Genomic DNA, 21,799 nt, shown 5'->3' with positions numbered 1-21,799 from the left:
TCAAAAACTTAAAATTTATAAACAGCGCTCCACGCAAATTTCTCGATTTCTGATCTTAAATAGAATAATAAAGCAAAGAGTTATCTGTTTACTTTAGGAGGAAATGTCTTCAAATTTTAATTCATCTTTTAAAAAAAAATGTTTCCAAAAAATTATGAATTCTTCAACACCTTTTCCAACAAATTTCTTTATCCTTTTCGTTAAAACTACTTCAAATAATATTTCTTGTTGAGCTTCTAACAATGCTAACGCTATTACGAAATGATTACAAAAGCGCTATCTTTTCCATTGCTACTTTTGTCATCTATTATCGAAGAGACCTCTGCCAAATTTTATAGTCCTTATACAAAATTTAAACCTTTCACATTATACCTATCCGTCAATTGACCATTAAAAAATGTTTGTTGGGAAAATGAGTCTTATAGAAATGAAACCTAAATTTATTGTTTCCATCAGTTAGCTAACTGGCACTTTGTGGGGGAACAGAACAGCAATTGTCAGGATTAAATTTACAAATCTGATTTTTGCATAATACTACTAAATATTATATCAACTTGAATATAAAATCAATTTGATCATTAACCCTTACGATCATTAAATTCCCTTTTTGCTCGTAACAATTTTTTAGTTGAGCTTATAAAATATAGTTTTTGTTGACAGCCCATTTTTCATTTATTTTTTAACTTAACATTTTTTTTCCCAAGCATATAGAAAAAAAATAATATAAACAGGATAGCTTATTAAACGAACATGTACACATTCTGGCTTTCTTATTTGCAGTACTTTTCTTCATTTCTGTAGAAATTTTCAATCATATCAAACAGTATTATGCAGAAGTTTGCTATACACCTATCGAATCAAAGTTCAAGCCAAAAATGTATGTTTGCAATAATAAAGCAAACATAGTTGAACCTTTTCTGCTATTATTCATTTTACTTTTCTTGACAGAATAGCATTTTGATAGCAACATTTATCCTTATTCAATTCCTTATCATGAAATATTAATTATGAATAGACTTTTCTTTTCTTTTGATAAACGAAGTCCGTATAACTATAGTTATACATGGTTTATACTATATATTTCATGTTTGTTATATGTATTGTTTATATACATGCTGTTAATATATTTGCACTTAACTTTTAGTCCCATTAAATTTCTAAGTGAGTAATTTGATGTAATTAATGTCTTCTATTTCAGAAATTTCAACAATCCATTTTTAATTAATCTCATTCATTGATCATTTTTCATCCTCAATAAAAATTCGCTCCGCTAAACATCTTCCAGCTTTTTGTGGAATGAAATAAAGAGTTGAGGACGAAAGGTGAAATGAAATACTTTAAAAAACAGTTGCTATCTTTACAAGTTGTTATTATTAGAAAAGCTAATAGTTAAAAATATTCTAATTATACGTGATTACCGAAAGGCGCGTAATCGTTTATCACAATCTCTTTCGATTTCAAATTTTAAGATTATTTTGTAGGATGAGGTAGAAATACGAAATAAATGTGAAATTTCATTTCATCTTATCCTTTTATCGATGAATAATATATTTTGTTCCCGTGAAAAATATTGGGTAAAGAAGCGATAAGGAGTAACTGTAAAACCTTTAATTAGATTTTACAGTGCAACAACGCAAACTGCATTTTGGAACTGACAGTATCACCAATTTTCGATAACAATATCACCAATAACAATTAAAACAGTCAATGGCCGCAGTCGTTCCAAAGGTAAAAATTAATTGTATAGTTATGGACAGCCAAATATAATATTTGTACAAACACATAAAATTTGAGTGTTTGCGTCATAAACTACAAAAATATGTCATTAATTTCATGCCATATGAAATTATTTTACTGTGTGATTTCAATAAATTTTTGATTTTGGTCTTTGAGATTTCCAACTTGAAAAAGTAATACCAAAAATTTGCATAGTCATAATACATTGTGTACACATTTCACCAGATCCATTTAAAAAAAAGAAAAAACTAAGACTTTTAGATCTTAGTTGAACAGAATGAAAAATAAATGCTTTGTACTAATCTTGTGTACTCCAATCATAACAGAAATTTTCCTCATTTAATTTCAGAACTAAACTTATTTAGAGAACTTAATTAGCTTATTTACAGAAATTAATTATCATTAAAAATGGGAATGGAAGTGTCAAGTTGGTACAGAAGTTTAATTTTTTTAACAAATCTAACATTTTTAACAATTTGAAAATATTATGGTCAATAAATTTTATTGAACGAAGCAAAAGTAATAATTAGCGTTTTTATTAACTTGAGTTGGATTTGCTTATATATGTTTTGAAATTCAATGAACTCTTCGAATGCATTTCTGGATCCCGTTGGTTTTAGAAGAATTTTTATTGCAAAAAGTGATAGAGATGATTGAAACAGTAGCCAATGAGTAAACAATTAGGAAAATATAACGGATAAGACAAAGTTATAGTTGAGTCATTTAATATCTGAAACCTTGATTGTACGACATTTCAGGACTGACATTAGAAGAAATTAGGTCTTTTTTCTGTTAGTTGATGACGGCATTAGACATTGTCTTTTCCGGTACGGCTCGTCGATTTGCTAAGGATAATTATCAGATATAATGATTTTGCCAGGATTCAAAAATCTGTATGGTGATAGATCAGCAAAGATCTTTTTCGATACAAACCTTTTTGTTTAAGCAGTTAGATGGTCATTGTGAAATACAATTTATTTTTGATCGTGCTCATTGTCTAATCAAAAAGTTTGGGAGGAAAGTGAAGGAAAGTTTACGAGCCATTTCTGATTATTTGTCAGTTTATACGAAATCCGATCACTGACCTTCTGTCGAATTAATTTTAAATGCTAAATAAGCATAGCATGGTTGACTTTGACTTCTTTGGCAATCATCACCTATAAGCAAGAATTTTCTATGAATCCTTTTAACTAGCTATAGTTAACTTTTATAAGTTGTCACCCAGTGAATTATGATTACACTGGACATTCTTAGTTTTCTAAGCCAAGTTCATGTGAATATTATTAATCATCCCTGCTGTTTTCTGATAAGTTCTTAACTCGAATAGAAATTGCTCCAATTTGTATTTAATTTGACATTAAGAACAATAATTCATTAGCGAAAATAGAAAATGAAGGAAGTGATTAATATAACCGTGCAGCGAAAAACGCGTTATTTTTTTATCTGAAACTGATATCATATTATCATTGTATTATCAACAATATCTTAACAATACTTTCAGGGGACAAGTCCAGACATTCCAATTTATGAGTTCAAGGAAGAAATTTCAGTAAATACAGTAGAAATGAATGTAAAATTGCGAAAATCCACACTATTTGCATGGGGAATCATAATACCACTTCTCACTGCAGCTGTCATCATATTCGGTAGCTTGTATATAATTGCAAGAACAAAGTTTGAGAAACACAAGGATACTATCCAATCTCCTGGTCATGACGATCTAAGTGTATGCAAAAGGAAGTAAGTAATTTCAGCATAATTGCAAACCAGTACAATATCCTTAAATGATTTATCTTTGATTTCCTGAGATGAACTTTTCTGATATCGTCAACAATATCTAGGAAGTCATTCTGTCGAATGATTTTCAGGAGTAGTAACTTATTGCTAAATCATTTATTTTGCAGATTCGACGTACCTCCATTGCTCATCATCAGTTCCGATGGTTTCCGGGATAATTATTTGGATAAAAATATCACACCAACAATCCAGCGTTTAATAAATTATGGTACCCATAGCAAATATATGTTACCAACATTTCCTTCTAAGACTTTCCCAAATCACTATACTATAGCAACGGGACTTTATCCCGCTTGGCATGGTATCATTGATAATCGTTTTTACGACACACGATTTAAGGTAATATCTTTTATTTCACATATGGAAATAATACCTTTACGCTCATCAAGAGCCTAATTATTCACTTCGATCTAGTTATATTTAGATGACGCGTACGTGATACATGATTTCTTGAGAATAAATTTCCCATTTCTTTTTGATACATGATCTCGTTCTTTTTTATAATTGTAATCGACAGAATCCTACCAAATTACATATGATTTTGTTACTTTTAACACTTTCACTAGTTGTTAAATACAAATTATTTTCTCACGTAATGCTTTTAAATTATTCGCTGTATTTCAGGACTTTTTCAAGAAAAATATCAATCAACCTGGTTGGTATCTCGGGGAACCGGTAAATGTCATTTTTTTTTGTTTCTTTGTTTCAAAATCTACAAAAATTTTCTTTGGATTTTTTGCAGCTTGATTATCATGGATTTTAATCGCCAGTGCTATGTTGATTTTAAAATTGAAATTTCATTTAATATAACATATTTAAATATTTTAATCGCAATAATATTTTAATATTTTAAGATATATTAAAAAACGAAGTATTTTATTGGCGATAATATTTTAATCGAAATATCATGATAAATCTTGTCTTTCACTTTCTCATTTTTGTAAATCGCACAAATTTTGTTAATTTAAATAAATTCGGAAAATTCAGATATGGGAAACAGCACAAAAAGCTGGTCTCATGTCAGCTGTATTTTTTTGGCCTGGAAGTAATGCAGTTGGTAAGAGATATGTTTCATGTTATCATATTATCCGTAAATGATGGAATACAAATATAACTTGCTTTAATAGTTATAAGGATAGAAAAGAAATTTGCGGTAAATAATACAGCCGCACATTTTAGAGTTAGAGTCCCGTTACTCCTTTTAGCAATTTGGATACATTCCGAAAGAGACTTACGACAAACGCTCTCAAATCATATTTTCTGATTCATTCACAAATTACGCTGTCGTTTCTATCATTCTCAAACATGTATGACAGCTAGCAAACAATTCATGCTAACTGTCCATTTATCGATGTTACCCTTCTTCTCTTGGTCTATTTTGTTTTTACCAAATTTTACAAAGAGAAATTGTTTCAGGAAAACTGCCCAACTACTGGATTAGATACAATAGCTCTGTACCACTCACACATCGCATTGATACGGTAAGCATTTGATGACATTTCTTTCCATTCCTTTTTCCTTTAATTTTATTAAGAACAGCTATCGATACCAATCGTGGTCACTGCTATGATTTGTTTGTTTTTTCCAACTAATTTTGATAGAATGAAAATTTGCTTTGTATGTTAACTTTAAACATATATTATTTGTTAAACATATAAGCTATTATATTAAAAATTTCATCAAATTAATAATATAAAAGTTGTCCTAAAAAAAAAACACCAAAGCATATGAAATGTTGACGATGAATTTTCCTATCGCTTTTGTACATTCGATCACAAAGGGCGGTAATTTGTAGTAATATCGAATGAAATGAAAACTCGTGAAATTTCAGCTAATCAAATGGTTGAATCTGCCGGATGGTGAACGACCATCAGTTCTCCAGGCATATTTTGAAGAACCGGATTATGCCGGACATAGAGGTGGACCGAATTCTCAAATGGTAACCAATCCTTTACCAGAGATCTACTTAATTTATTGCTTGCGAAATAGTAATATTAACAATAAAGTTTTTTTTTTCAGCAATAATATAAACTAAATCATATTAGAATCAAGCCATGTTAGATTTAAATGGAATGCAATTTCAATTGAGGGATTTTTGTTTCAATATTTTAATATTAAGGTTCGGACAGCGTTAATCTTAATGGATGGAATAATTAACTATTTAATAAATCGATTGTCTCAAGAAGGTCTCATGGGCTGCATTAATTTCGTTTTACTTTCTGATCACGGTTTGACCATTCATATTCCTTTAAAACTTGGAATTTTTTATAATTTGGAAATAATATTTCTCAATGAAGACAGAATTATTCATAATAATTTGCTTGTTTATTTCGTCTTATTGATACAGTAAGAAAACCTGGGATAACTTAGAAAGGACAAGTTTTACCAAACTTTCTCTTTTAAAAAAAAATCAAACCATCAGCAACATTTCCAGTCGACAAAATTTCTTGTAGTCAAATTAGACACAGGTAATTTCCTTAACGGATCATGTAAATGTTTTTGTGCGAAATGATTTAATATCCACAATTATTTGGGTCTTATCAGGTATGCAATCAATGGACAAGGAAAAATCTGTGGTTACTGCTAATTACCTAGGACCTCAATTCAATGACCTGTTTTTTCCTGGCGTGGTAGCTCGAATAAAAGTCAACCAGACCGATCATTCATTTCAGAACGGTAATACTGCTTTGCTTAGTGGATCTTCTCAAGCAACTTTACAATTTTTTTTATTCGTTAGAATAAATGCTTTTATTTTCTATGACTTTCCAGATGAAGATAACATTGTCAATAATATAATATCGAATTTGGAGTGTCGGCATGGAAATAATTATTTAGCGTACAGAAAGGATTTGGTTCCGATAAGGTTTCATTATGCTGGTTCATCAAGAATAGGCGATATTGTCATCAAAGGTCGTCCAGGAGTGTGCATTTTCCAGTATGTGCTTTTAAATGGCATACTCTCAAAACTGTTCAAATTACTGACACCATCCGGTTGTCTAATAAGACTCGTACCCTATTTTTATCATGACGAGACACTAATATATAAATATATATATATATATACCTACGCGGATTTTCCGTTTGACGATTACAGTACCAACTGTAGAATCTCTCCCCGTAATTTGTTACGTGGTAAAATTAGTTCAGAGTAAGTCGAACTGTCTCACAACTTTTGATGATTCAATCTTTTAAAATTTACTGAATACGATTGGATACTCAGGGGAAGCCGTTCGGAAGTATGGAAAACTTTTTTTACATTTAGGACAGATGAGGAAAAAGAATCATACAAACTTCTCGGTGACCACGGATATGATAACCGGATTACCAGCATGCGAGCCACCTTCATTGCTGTCGGTCCTGATATTGCGCAAAATCGGGAGATCAGTAACTTCCAAAACATTGAACTTTACAATTTATTCGCATGTTAGCTACCATTTTAGAAGTTAAAATTAATGTAGATGGGAAAAAAAATGAACCTGTTAGGGGTATGCTTTGAACCCGTACAACACTGTAATAACATCAGAATCATCGAGCGGTAGAAGGCCGTAATATTTATTGTTTCGGTGAAGAAAATTTTCATTCCTACTATTTCGATGTTTTTTTAAATTATGGAAAATAAGCCTTTTATAATAGTTCTTTCGTGAAGATTTATTACGAATTGATGCCGCGCCAAATAATGGAACTAACGGTACTCTGTTCAACGTACTTCGTTCTCCACCACCTATACCGATAACAGCTGTTGATCGTCTATCAGATCAATGCATTGATAAGATAATCATGAAAACATGTGGTTTTTTACATGACTGTCCGGTAACTTTTTTTATGTCACTTGTAAGATTCCATCCTTACATCTTCTTTTGCATTTGTCACAATCTATTGTTGATGAACAACATTTGATGATTTGTCAAGAATCAAGATCAGGCATATGTAAATCCTCTCCCAGTAATTCAATTTTCTAGTAATTTTCTAACATTTCTGTACCATTCAGTTCACGAATGTCACCTATCAGAACTGTCCGACGATATTGCACAGCTCTGTCAGTGCTAATTATCATTTTACCGGCGAACTCTGCAGATTACAGCTATGTGATGCAATTATACATTTCGACAAGAAGTTGCGAAAAACAGTTATGGTGGAAGGTATCTTGAGGCATACTGCTTGGATGGAAGAGATAAAGTAAGGTTTTGTACAAATGATTGACTAGGACGAAACATCTTAGAAGGCTTTAAGCGATGAAATGCTTATCATAATGAAAAAAAGTCCGGTAGTATATTTCAATTAGCGCAAGAATGTACTTGTTAGCATTCTTCAATATCTAGCACAAAAGTTAAAATAATCATTTGTTTTAGAGGGAATTGTGTGACTTATATTGATAATGTCACACAAACTAATTCATGTCACACTCCAAAGAATAAAAATTACTCGTCTATTTCGCTATTCGGAAATCTTGGTAACTCATTATTCTGTTGCTTATAAAATAACTTATAGCGATGATTAACTAGTACGAAATATCACAGGAGACTTTAAGCAAGTCGACTGAGACATTCAGTTAGGATCACCGATAAATGGCGCAAACGTACAATCGTTTGTAACCAGAGTGCACATTACTCGTTTATTCACTCTTGAAATATTGTTTGATCACAGATTTCGTTTCAGATCATTATTATACGCTCGATCTGGCTCGAGTAACTGTGCCTCAAGCTTTTATTGATGGTAAGTTATACGAAATTAGCCATAATTTAGATTTTGTATTTGATGGAACGTTAAGTGATTAAAAATGTACAGAAAATTATGCTAATTGGAAATTAGAAAAGTCTTCAGGAACATGGCAATACGTTTTAAATGAAACAGCTGAATATCTGGCCAAGTATGGCAACTTACGGTTTTTCTCTGGTGCAGTATATGATCAAGACGGGGATGGGGTACGCGACAGTGACGATCTCATTGGGTATACAGTCTGTCCTCTAATGTGACATCCAGCTTGTAAAAAATTTTATATCTTGCACAGTAATCCGAGCATTTGACACATATCACTATCTTTCTTGTTTCTCCTTGCGAAATAAATGCTAAATTCCAGGAAAAGTGATCCGTCGCACTTGTTCTTCGTGCTCATGTGGTGCGAAAATCGCGCACTGATTGATCATACTTTATGCAAGGATATCGTCTTCGTCCCTTATATATTACCTTTTAAAGGCAAAAATTTGAACTGCTTGGTAAGATAATTTATGCACTTAATTTTGTATTAAAAAAAATCGCACAGTTTCATTTAGGATACATAATATCTTCAGCTAAAGTAATACCAACCTTAGAATAGCTTAATTGATAATTGAAAAGCTAAGACGACGGGTCGATTCCGGATGAAAATTGTCATCATAAGATTTGCTTTCAATACAACCAATGAAAGATCGAAGGTGTAAAAGACCGCGAGCATATTCAGCATTAGTGTACAAACTAATCGGTAAAATTTTATTGCATTGGAAAATAGATGTTATTCCTTTTGGAGGAATTATGACATTTTGCTTTTACATTAAACTTATTACCAAAAAAATGTCTTCCTTCCTCACAGTGGGCATTTTGGCTTTTTACAGAAACCTTCGGAGTATCTCTATGACAACACAGCTCGAATGCGCGATATCGAACTATTAACCGGAATGGAATTTTTCACTGATCGAAGTATTTGGTCAGATGCGGAAGCAATCCAATTACGAACCTCGTTACCGGAAATAAAGCGGTCAACATGATAATATGTGACGTTAATCAGTAAGTACTTCGTTTTAATTTCTTACAAATTAATTTTGTTGCTGGGAGTTAAAAACTGTTGAGATTTCTAGGAAATGATTATGATATATGTAACCATGAATCATTTAATTACTATATTGTTAGCTTCTCTCCAGCCTCTTAAATTAAGAATCTAATCCTTAAATTTTCATCTTGTCATGTCATGCCTTACTCACATGCTATAACTAGGGATGAACCTGTATTGTCACCAGACAACATTTGATCAAAAAATTTTGACCACTTTAATTCCAAACTTTGCGTAAGCTTATTTCGGGAAATCTAGTGGTACTGTCACTTACACACAAACAATTTACAATTAACTTATATTAATTAAAAACATTCCGAATTGTTCACTCCCTTATGTGTTCACTTTGTTAATTTTTTAATTGAATAAAAGGGACAACTTTTCTTGGCATTCAACACATCCCTGCATTAGTTACCATACTTGGCCAGATATTCAACTGTTTATTCAGAAGACATTGCTATATTCCTTCAAAGCTGATCAGAAAATAAAAAATTATAACAAATCAATCCAAATTACCAGACAGACTTTGAATTTGACAAAATAGGAAATGAATCTGCTTAACAGTAATCAAACCAGTACATTAACACGAACGGAAGCAACGGTAATAGTCTTCGTCACAAAATACGAAAGGATATTAGTTGCACAAATACAAGTGACATTAAGTGGGCGAAAACTCACTAGTATAACCCGTATTATTCCTAGAACAGATATTAATATTATTGTGAAATAAAACTAAAAGAAACTACTTAAATCACTTATCCACAGACGAATAACATTTCAGTAAATATTTTGAAAAACAAATAAACGGTATCATATATAGTAATAATAGTAGAATATAAATCGAAAAAAAAAGAAGAAAGTTGTTCAAAAGTCTTTTAAAACGTTTTAAAACAATAACACTGCAATCACAAAATGAACACTGATACTAATTTGGACACATAATGACGAAACATAACTTACCATATCCGTTCGAAAAAATGACAGTAATTAGTTGAATGATAATCATTAAGCACATGAGAAAAAAATTGTGGAGAACATAAATATTCATAAGTTCAAAAAAATGATTCGGTAGGGAGAGAAATATCAACCAACGAGTGATAGAATTTACAGGATGATTAGATGAGAAACACGGAGAAAAATCTGAAAAATTGATTAATTCAGTAAGTAGAAATAAGTGAAGGCAAACTCATTCTTTTGCTTACATAAGCTAAATTAGAAATCTTGGAATGCTGCTGTACGTTAACACAATTTAATTTTGTAATGGTCAGTTTACTATGTTCTATCTGTCATAATTAAAACTAAAATACAATTAAGCAAACAAAATAGAATCCATATGATTTATAGTCGAAAAATGAAAGTGATTAAAAGCGTAGTTGATAGTTCAGCCACTAATGAATGTGACCATCTTCTATTTTCCCAATTAAATTTTATAAACAAATAAACAAACGAACAAAGAGAAGAGCACAGAAAGAACTCATAAAATATTAAAATCTCAAAAGTTTAGTGAAATACGATGACACTCATAACAGGTAGCAAGTGGAAGCTTTTCCTATAGATTATATAAAGCGGCCAAGGTGATCCTTCACAAGTTCACACTTAGTAATCATTGATGAAATAATGAAAAATTTTCTCTTTAACTGCGCTTTTCTCTTTTTTCTCTTTCTACCACCCTTTTCTTCTTTCTTTTCTCTCTTTTCTTTTTCTTCAATTTAAAATTCTTTTCTTTTTCCCTCGCTTTCTTTTTCACCCTATTTTACTGTTTTTATCCTCTTCTTCTTTTTTATTCCTTTTCGATTTTTTCCCTTCTCATTTATCGTACTACAAAACAATAACAAACAAGTTATAAACAATTAGAAAAAAAAAACAATAAAGAAACGATATGAAGAAAGGAACGGCAGGAAAAGATAGAAAGGAAAGGTCATTTCTATGTAGGACACTTGAATGAGAAATCAAAAGTTCAAAGAAATTTTTATTAAAGATCAATATTACAGTTTTTGTAATAAGTCTAGACAATCTCTAACTAAATGAACTATTAAAATAACAAAGAAATGACTGAGACAGAACAAATCAAAGGACCGTCGCCAACACACTTACAGCTAATTAATTAAATCACAAACATCTAATTGAGTTGAAAAACTTTGCAGTTACAATTACTGCCAGGAAATCCTCTTCATTGCCTTTTCTTTTCATTCCTTACTTTCATTTCTTCCCGCTTTTTTCTTTTTTTCATTTGTCTTATTCTTCTTTCACTTTCCATTCTTTTCCTTTCTTTGTTTACTAACAACCAAAAAAGAGATAAAACGACAAGGATTCGCCCAATTTTAAATTTCGACTAAAAAAATGAAATAAAATGTTTTAACAACTCAATGAGTACTTTTCAATGTGACAAGACAAATCCTGTCACAGTGTCCCTCATTTCTGATCTATCAGTAGCTCAGTCAATGGATGGGATAAATGAAACGTTGCAAGATTAACGACTCTTCCTTGAATCTTAACTTGTCTGTAAATAATATGTAAACTATCCGGTGCAAGGTAAACGATACATTGAATCGATCGCTTCTTACCACTACTCAATCAAATTAGCATTTTCCTCTACTTTTCTACCTTCCCATTTCGTCATTTGATGATTTACTGTTGCATTGTTTACAATGAAACCTTACAGTTTTCTCTGATTCAATAAAATTTAAAGAATTAAAGTTGCATAATTCTCGCACGCTAAATTCGAGATTCCTTTCCTGGAAAAAAATGTTTTCAAACATTCTCACAAGTTATCGGAAAAAACCGAAGGAAATTGTAATATGTCCAAACAGCTAAAGAATTTGATGTAAAAAAACCATTTCCGTGATAAAAACTCATCACATTATACAAACAATATATGTAACATTTTCTATATCCAAAGCGATGAGTGTATTGTTTAAGGCCAATCGTGCAAAATATCTTCTCCTTTGATGTTAAATCTGCTAACCAGAAAGTTATACATCTGGTGAGATAATTCTATTTCCATTTTCTCTTCTTACAAACAAATCTAATCTTTTGTGTGTTTCCCGTATCAGTGAAATTATTGTCGGCTTTGTAAGAACCTTAAATGGAGCTATTATCTTATCTTAAGCCCAACCCACTTATGATCAATATTAAGGCCCCAATAAAAGCATTCCTGGCATTTAAAAAAATAAATCTTCGCTGTCGAAGTTCACAAAATGCCTGCCTTATCTCGCACAACTTGACCTTTGACTGACAGTTTAAACAGACTGTAGCTTCCAATTCCATCTCCTAATTTTACTATCAAATAACAAACATTGTGTTATTTTAATTGCTATACTTCTACTACTGAATAAACCTTTCTCTTGCTATTCAACACATACAAAACTTTCCCGGCACAAGTCGTCAAAAAAAGATAAGTATGAACTAATGAGATATTAACTTAGCTCTTAAAGAATGAATGTTTAGTAGATTGAGGAAATAGGACTCGAAGTAATGCACTGCTTCTGTTTCAATTAAGAAAATCTGAGAGGAAGCAAAAATCGATGGTTGACCTGATCATTGATAAGTCTGATCAAATTTATTTTGGACTTAAATTATCTTTAACAGTTGTTTAATGTGTGTCTGAATTTCCATAACATTTTCATCTGTAAAATACTGCTGAGATGGCTGGATTGATCCAATCATTCGCAGCTCTCCGAATAAATTTAATCTTCCCGAATGATTTTAATATATTGCAAAGGATTCTGTTATTCCTTCATTTAAAACAGCCGAGAAAACGAATAGATGAATCAAAGATGAAATAAAAACAGAAGGCATAAAATCTGAAGGCGAATGCATCGCAGGATTTATTACACCTTTGATGACTTCATAATAAAAATATTCTTTATGAAAGAACTTTAATGAACCATTAGGACTAATAGAAAATTGATTTTGCACAGCTCCCGGCAATTAGCTTTCTCCGATGCAATAGTTATGAATGAAGGGAGGAGGACTTTCTGGCGGAATATTGAAAAGCTTAAAGAGAAAAATTTAATTTAATACTTGGATTAATTGAGGTTTTGTTATTGAACTAAAATATATGAGATGATTAACGGCCTACTTTAGGAGAGTGCAAAATCTTCACATTAGTTAGAAAATATTGAGTAAAGAAAAAAAAGCCCAAAACGGTGAAAGTTGTTTTGAAAAATTTCTGGGTTATCGGTTTAAAAATCATTTTCAATTTTAAATAAATAAGAAAATATCAATTTCTTTTAATTTCTCCTCCCTTTCGCTGTTACATAAAGTTACACTGATCGTTTTGCTTCATTAATCGTTCATTTGCCCTAAGCAAAGAATGTAATTTGATGTTTGACCCGTTACGGTATCAGGAACGTGGCTGTTGTACGGTTCTTTTTTAAGTCTTCAAACGACAGATGAAGTTCTGCGTATTGCTAAGCAGTCTTTTTAGGATCAATAGAAAGGAATCCATTAATATCTTCCAAATTTACTACTTACACTGATAAGCATTGGTAAAAAACTGCTGACCTTTCACCCAATTATCAGGTAGTTCACTTTTACATTCCCGAAGATGCTCCATCAGGCAACTGGGTGAAAGCTGTTGGTTGCATATTTGATGTACCGCAACGAATAACGGGAATCTTGATACCATATTGTGCTTTTTTAGCATTACAAAGACTGCTTCAGCAGTTGCTGGACCCTGAACACTTTGTCCATTCAGCACTTCTCGCTCCAGATCCTGGATCGATTTTCTGGTTTTAACAAATGCTTCGCATATTTTGCGATTACGGCCAGAACTGCATGCTGCTACGAGATCAGCTATCCCGCAACTTTCGAAGTATGTTTGAATATTTGAACCGTGATAAAATAGCTCGACAAATACAATGATTTCCAATAGTCCTAACCGTATGATAGCTGCTTTTGTATTATTTCCGCATCCCAAACCATCTGCGAAACCAGTTGCACATGCTACTATATTTTTTAGACCACCACATAATTCGACAGTATTGGAATCTTTGGTCAAATTAACTCGGAAATTATCACTTTCAAACAGTTTTTTCAGTATCGGCCACTTTTCTTTTTGACCTTTATAGCCAATCGTTGCCTCAGAGAATTCCTCATTCGCTACTTCCTGGGCTACATTTGCTCCCATTAATACCGCTGTGTCGATATTCAGTAGTTCCCGGATTTCTTCAGACACTAGACGAATCACTCCTTCTTTCTTATCTATCAGAAAACCTTTGATGAGTGAAATGGCCAAAGCGCCCTCTTTCAAGTGGCCTTTCAACTGATTGCAAATACTTTCCACAAACTGATGTGGTATCACAAAGATAAGTATATCACTATTTGTACAAGCTGCCACTAAGTCATCAACAGCTACTACATTTGATGATAATTCTTTACCCGGCAGATATTTGACATTTTCATGCTGCGTGTTGATAATTTCAGTAAGTTTCTTTCCGTTTACCATCTCTTCATGAACCCACATACGAACTTCTGGATCGAAATCATTTCTATATTTTTCGGCATTCCGTCCAACAATCAGTGCAATCGCTGACCCCCAATGACCTGAACCTATAAGTGTTATTTTGGCCGGCGCTTTATATTTCATTGCAACGAAACGCCACGAACAATAATGTATATCACGTAGGAAATCAAAATCCTTAATGAACCACAAATCAACTCACCATAAAGTATGAATGAGCCGACTTACGAGGAATTTTGAATTTATAATCTTTAAATTGTGAGAATAAAATTTTCTAAAATAAATAAGTTTTGAGGAATTGGACTAATGACTACAGCCAGAAAAGTATTTTCTGGTTTGTAGCCATTTGCTATAAAATTGAAGTAACAAACTGTCAACAAAAGATTGTTTTCAGTAAGCTTAGTTTCAAAATCATGAGAAACTGAGTGATAAACATACCTGTTTAACATCGGAATGATCAATTTATTGATGTTAATAGTCTATCAGAATCCTAAAGAATCCACAGTTACACCAATATTTTTGCATCTCTTTTATCTTTCTTTTTCCCAACGCAAGTTTTTATTTTTTTATTTTTTATTTTTATTCTGTTCTTCCATCTAATTATTAATCCTTTCTGCATGTTTCTTTCAGTTTAGCCAGTAAAAGTAATAAAATTAAATTATGAGATCGTACAGATCATATAATAGGCAGTGAAGTACATGAAACGATCGATACTCTATGCATCACTGCAGTGATAAAAGCGAGCAGTACGGCTACTTCGAAAAACTTAGCCAAGAAGAGAAACACCCAGACTTGAAATTGTTGAATTCTTTCATTTATGATACTCTTTACTATATCTATCTAGTCAACTTGGCCACTCATCAAAAACAGATAATGATCAGAATGGAACTTACTGGATAAATTTTCTCGAGGAATATGCTCTTTGTTAAAGATGTCACCTCTTAAGGCTTACACCAATAAGATACAGTAACTTACATGAAAGATTGATTAATTTGAAAGGAATTACTTTAGACATGCAGCCACCGTCTATCCTCGAATATAATCAGACAGTTTTGTTGACAGTTTTGACAGTTTTGTTGTCTTTTGTTGTTTTGTTGCCTTTTTTGTCTTTTTTTTTGCTGTCTTTTGACAGTTTTGTTATTTTTTCGTTTTGACAGTTTCGTTATCTTTAATATGACAGTTTTGTTGCTTTAAACTTAGGGTTAATAAAATGTATCGACTAGCTCATTTATTTGAAAGCAGTATCGTTTCGAAATGTTATTGGGACAGATACAATCTAATAAATACATATGGCTATTTTGTTCTACTACTTTTCTGAAATTTGACAGTTGAACTTTTCAGACTACTCCTCTTCGGATCATAACACTGGTCATAATCGCAAGATTACTGTTCTTGGAATATAGAGTATGATTATGATAACATGGAAATTTAACATCTTCCAGACATTTAACACATTTAGATAAAAAAAGATCGAGGCAAAAACCAGACCTTTGAGAGTGTTCCAATAAAAAGTTGTCAACTAACTAAGGAATTGAAGTTTTTGCCCGAAATGGTATTGTTGGCAAAATTGCACATCGCGTTTTTTTTCAAAATTATATCAGACTCTTTGGAGTTGGACTGATTTTGCAGTGTGATACTGAATCAAAACGATTAGTAAGGTAGAAGAAATGTTTCAATCTAACTGATTGTGGCAACTAATGCCAATTTTGGGAGACATTGCTATGAGTTGAACATTTACCGCGGTGGCCTACGGTAAATTCGATTTTGGATAGTAGTAGCAACGAGGGACCAAAATAACAGCAGTAACAGCAATGGTATCATGACATAAGAGTGGAAAACAAACTTTCTTAATAGTAACTTACGGCAAACAGTTGTTCGAATCAAAGATGGCACTATGGGAAATCTAAGTCTTCCTCAGTGCAATGTTCCACAAAGTGACTGATTAAAAATAAATTAAAATAGTATTTGATGGTTTATTGCGCTCATTATTTGTAATTAAAGAGATAACAAACAGTGATGACAATTTATCAGTTTATAGTTTATTAGAGATGGTTATAGAAAGATAATGAAGGAAATTAGTATGAATAAATCCCTTTTTTTCTGTTGTGTCTTCAGATATTAGTCTGACACTCAAATTATTGTTTAGGATGGATATTTAACGTGACGGAGTCCACGGTCGAACCTAAAATATTTCATATAATAATCAAGTTAAAATAACCTATCATTTTGTTTCATTTCTGTATAAGTGAATAATTCTTCAACTTGTCTCATTCCTTTAAATATTTGTCATTGTACGGTTTAAAACAGAACTTTTGCAAACTTCTGTTTTAAACGGAAAAATTTCAACATTTGTTGGGAAAGCTGAAATTTGAACAGTAATTGTTGACAGAATTGAAAGTTTTAACATTTATCGCTGATATCTTTTGCACAAACAATTTATTTATTCATTTTTTCCACATCGAAAGTCAATGTTTGTCACACCTTTTCGGCTATCCCATCTTCAAATTTTCCGGAATTCCTGACCATAATCCATGCGGAAGATTCAGTACTCAGAAGATTATTACACATAAACATGATAAAAATGAGAAAAACTATTCCAATAGTCTTAAGTATTATTTGTATGCATGCATATAATTTCAATGGGTAAAACTTTTTTCTGAAATTAGAAGATAAAAGCAAAATGCATAGGCGGAAAGAAAAGCTCTAAATTGCGCAACCTGTATCCACACAATAGCGATGTCGATTGCTTATTTACAAATAAAAGGTTTGGGAATGAATGGGGCACTGATTGCGATATGAAGTAGGCGGTACTGTGGATTTAGCGCGTTAAATTTCAAAATTTCAACCGAGTTCGATTATTTTATTCATGCTTTGACTTTATTTTCGTTTAACTTTGCCTAGTTTATTTAATAGGAGTCGCAGTTTGAAGCCTTTCAGATTTCTGTTATCATATTTTTAATTCTGAATTCTCAGTCTCTTGGAAAGTTTTAATTGATGTACATACAACTATAAGCATTTGTATAGATGAAGTTTTGATCTTAATTTGAATCATAATTCTAACCTTCTACATTTTGCTTCAATCCAATTCAAATACGGTTTGATTTCCATAGTTCATTAAAATTTTCTGACATACTCATCACATACAAAAACGAGAGGAATACAAAAAAAAAAAATGATGCACAATATGCTGAAAAAGAAATTTCCAGAAACTGCTAAACTCGTAGTGATGTCACCATCTCGTTCATCGTCAATTCATTTCAACAGGACTCTGCTGGGTACATTAATTTGTTGCTATTTATCGGCTGATCACGTTACAGGCATCATCGATGATTCAAATACCGCGAAATTTCCCGTATACAGAGTAAGATGATTTATTGATTGATAAAACTGAAGCAAACGTAACGTTCTGCCAAAAGGTCCCAGTAGATTCTGCCAAAATGTCTCAGTAGACGAAAGTAATAATGATAGATTGTCTTTCTGTATATTAATTCTGGGAATTTTTGCAAACTGCGGTTAGAAAAGGTCATTGGTGATTTAAGCCTTTAACTTTGTTACAGTATATCTTGTGAAGCTCTGTAAACATTTAGCAACCCCAACTCAGGTACATTCTCTCAGGTACAACTCAGGTACACTCAGGTACATTTTTATTTATCGTTACTTTTGGACAGTCCTGATACTTTAGGAATCTTCCAATTTTTGTTTCACATCTTCAGTGGTCCACATCAGTTGATCATGGAAAAATCAAGGCATGCGAGATTCTTATTATAGACATTTCAGCAAACTGGCTGTGGTTCGAATGAAGGATCATCACATCTGCGATCTCTAAGATCAGTTTTTGGGATGGATAGCGTTGGCCAAGTCGTGGCAAGTTTTTGCGATCTTTGTACAAAAATAACAATTAAGAAGTTAAAATGACAAGTGAAAGGATCAAAAATCGTTGTGGAAAACATATGCGAATGAAATTTCTCCAAAATTTCGAAACCTGACAATAAAATTCCGGATTTCTTATAAAAAATACTGTCTATCAAGAAAATTTATTAAAATAAATTATGACTCGGAAATTATGAGAGAAATTTTAGTATCCACTGACATCACGTTCCGCAGCTATGATATCAGGTCGTGGGTTCCGGCCTGGTAAGAGATATGATACAGAAATCATATCTTTCATGTGATCAACACTAGGTTACAGTACCCGTGAAGAGCTTATTGATGAAATAGTATTATGTATTCATGATAAAATGCTTTAAGATGTCATGTGCTAACAATTTTTTAAAAGGCACACAACAACTGAATGTTGGATGAACTGATAAGATAAAGCCAATCAGCTTTAAACGTTGGACTCCATCCAGCCTTCTGGCAATCAGAACAACTCTCGACAGTGATATCAACTTTCTATCATAATAAGCGTCACTCTACCCTCTGTCCATGTCTAAACCCTAAAGACATAGTTTGACACATGTCCTTTTTCCTTTAATTAAGATAGGTTTCGTTCGATCACGTTCGATTTTTTACTTGCAAGTCTACGATGATACTAAACTGAAGACAGAAAAGCAAAAGGGAACAAAGTGAACAAAGAAAGGCTACTAAGTATTCAATACTGGACAGATTAGGAAAGAGCCTATCAGTTTTCCTTACCAGTATAACGAAATATATCTTAAAGGAATGACGATCATGTGGGATGTCGTACTCCTCCTAAGCAGTCGTCCCATCTTTCTGATGATATTATCGACAAATGAAGTATACCTAAATAAATGTATTCGGAAAATTACTATTAACCAAATGTGGGACGATGTAATAATATTTGTAAATTTAGGCGAGGAATATTAGCTTTAGAGCAAAAATTTTTTATGGAAAATAACTTCAAGGAGGGTGACGTAAGATATCTAAACGAAATAAAAAATAAGTGGGCGGAAAGTCGAAGAGGAAAGCATTGTACATAAAATTATTTCCATTCAATGACTGAAATTGAAATCATCCAGGCATAAGTTGTATAGCTTTATTCATCAGATTGGATCAGATCAGATCAGATCAAATCAAATTAACCAACTCTCAGAATAGAAGTAATATCGAATTTTGTTGCTGTTTACCTCTGTCCCTTCTTCATTCCGAAATTCGAATTAAGGAGTGGCTTTTGTCGATTTGAAACGCAAAGTGCCATATGTCAAGTTGTGGATCATATCTCTTATCGGCGTTTGGCTTGTCCTTTTCTTGACATCTGATGTGGTCTTTGTCCGTCTACCTCTGTATGAAATGTCAAGAGTTAGCATTGGACAAAAGATCACTTTTTTAAAGCTGAATCCTTTCTAAGGAGTGATTAGTATGAAATGAGACAATACGAAGCGGAGAGAGAAAAGGGACGAGAAGAGAAGAGGTCAGGGTCTCTGTGGTGGTACTCAAAGATGGACCTCTCCACCACTATGTTCTATTTGCTTCACATTGTTCTTTGACCATTTTATACATTTTGTTCTCGTACTGCCATCGAAACAATGACTATGTCCACTTTCACATCTGTCGTTTGCATTTTGTCGCCAAAATCGCCTATTTTGTACAGGAAACTATCTGATTATATTCTTCATTTCGATTACTTCCTGACAACATTTTTTCATATCCTTTTGTGGATAGATAATTTCCGAGGGACTGCCACCACTCTTTGAATTACCACCACTTTTTGTCACTAAATTAGTGTTATCACTTGTTCTTCGCAATGCAATCTGAATGATAACTTCGTTTTGTAAAATCGACAATTTCTGAAAGTTCCAAATGAAAGTTTGTTTTTTTTTCTTAAATAGCGCTTTTCTCCTCACAGAACGTTTTCTTATTTTCGAAAATTCTCACAAAACAATTAGTTTCTATAAAATTTTGAGAATAATAATTGCTTTATGTAAGTATTATCATCTTCTGCAATTATGGAAAAGCATATTGACTTCGTTTCGAAAGTTTGACAATCAACCATTTTTTCTCTCTCCGACTTTTTGCTTGTTTGAGAAGTGTTTCGTTAACAATCATCATTAGCTACTCTTGGTACTTGATTGTCTATCATCTTTCGCTGGGACTGTGCTTAGTGTGTTGTATCGCCATTATACTTCTGAATAATCGATCGATGAAAAAAGGAAAGTGGAGGGCAGTTTGACAAAGGTCAATAGTTGTTGGGTTAGTGGACAATGTGACTCATCAGAGATGCTTGCTCTTGAACAGTTCACTTCTTTTTGTTGTGTTTTGTCGATTATTTATGATTAGATTTCAAGAAGTTTGTGTATTCTTTTGTTTAACAATATTTTATCACATTGTCAAATTACAACAGCATTTTGTAAAGATTAGGATATATGGAATGGTTCATAAAATGTAATCTATGCAAATTTCTCCTTTTTCAAAAGTTCTCATCTTTAATCATAAAACTTGCTCAGTAACAAATCATTCCTTATTTATTTCAATTACATCAAATTTCATCATAGCAAGAAGATTGGGAATGATGCACTGATCGAAACTGATACCATTGCTTTATAACCATTTTGTCATTTTCATCACATTAATTACTTTCTTTCCATGTTCTTCATGTGACAGTCCTCATATTTGTTGCAGAGCTGAAATCAAATTTCAAGAAAATCAAGTGATTTCAACAAAAATTTACATTTAATAGAATGAAACTATTAGTGATTTAATGAATTGATGGAGTAAAGAGATTTCCTATTGATTATTTTAATCGTTTAAATGTGCGTTAACGATTTAAAAATTATTCATAATAAGTCAGAACTTAAATATTTAAATCACTTAAATATATTGAGTACTTTTACTAGAAATATGCTAAACTTTTACTGTTGATAAGCTCCATTAGGAAACCTATTTTTCATCACAATACATTTTGCAGAAACGCTGTTTTCCTTTCACTATTTTCAACCTGATATTTATGCCATAGTTTTTCATTAATTGTTAACTTGTCAAGATGAAAATTCCTTTGTCTGAAGAGTTAATTGTTTTTAAAATAATTTTTTATTCGAATT

At 32.2% G+C, this 21,799-nt stretch overlaps 3 protein-coding genes across 3 annotated transcripts; 2 read left to right on the top strand and 1 right to left on the bottom strand.

Annotated features, from left to right (window-relative positions):
• Positions 1–3,301: 3,301 nt before the first annotated feature.
• On the top strand, positions 3,302–9,302 carry LOAG_00717 (hypothetical protein; the record flags this gene model as incomplete). Its single annotated transcript, XM_003136257.2, has 17 exons — positions 3,302–3,477; positions 3,642–3,873; positions 4,159–4,209; positions 4,522–4,591; positions 4,951–5,015; positions 5,366–5,473; positions 5,654–5,762; positions 6,079–6,210; positions 6,304–6,469; positions 6,797–6,957; positions 7,181–7,344; positions 7,523–7,710; positions 7,884–7,984; positions 8,191–8,247; positions 8,356–8,482; positions 8,612–8,747; positions 9,123–9,302. 17 exons carry the CDS (start codon positions 3,302–3,304, stop codon positions 9,273–9,275), a joined length of 2,196 nt encoding a protein of 731 aa, XP_003136305.1. The 3' UTR covers positions 9,276–9,302.
• A 4,503-nt stretch (positions 9,303–13,805) lies between these two features.
• Positions 13,806–14,927, bottom strand: LOAG_00716 (glycerol-3-phosphate dehydrogenase; the record flags this gene model as incomplete). Its single annotated transcript, XM_003136256.1, has 1 exon — positions 13,806–14,927. The coding sequence occupies one exon, from the start codon at positions 14,925–14,927 to the stop codon at positions 13,806–13,808; it is 1,122 nt and encodes a 373-aa protein (XP_003136304.1).
• A 3,071-nt stretch (positions 14,928–17,998) lies between these two features.
• On the top strand, positions 17,999–19,049 carry LOAG_00715 (hypothetical protein). The gene is made up of 3 exons (XM_020445527.1): positions 17,999–18,162; positions 18,579–18,665; positions 18,881–19,049. The coding sequence occupies exons 1-3, from the start codon at positions 18,028–18,030 to the stop codon at positions 18,971–18,973; spliced, it is 315 nt and encodes a 104-aa protein (XP_020304024.1). The 5' UTR covers positions 17,999–18,027; the 3' UTR covers positions 18,974–19,049.
• Positions 19,050–21,799: the final 2,750 nt, after the last annotated feature.

This window comes from Loa loa, assembly GCF_000183805.2.
Source record: "Loa loa unplaced genomic scaffold supercont3.6, whole genome shotgun sequence".
In the NCBI taxonomy this organism is placed as follows: Eukaryota; Metazoa; Nematoda; class Chromadorea; order Rhabditida; family Onchocercidae; genus Loa; species Loa loa.
This window is presented reverse-complemented; position numbering and strand designations above follow the sequence as displayed.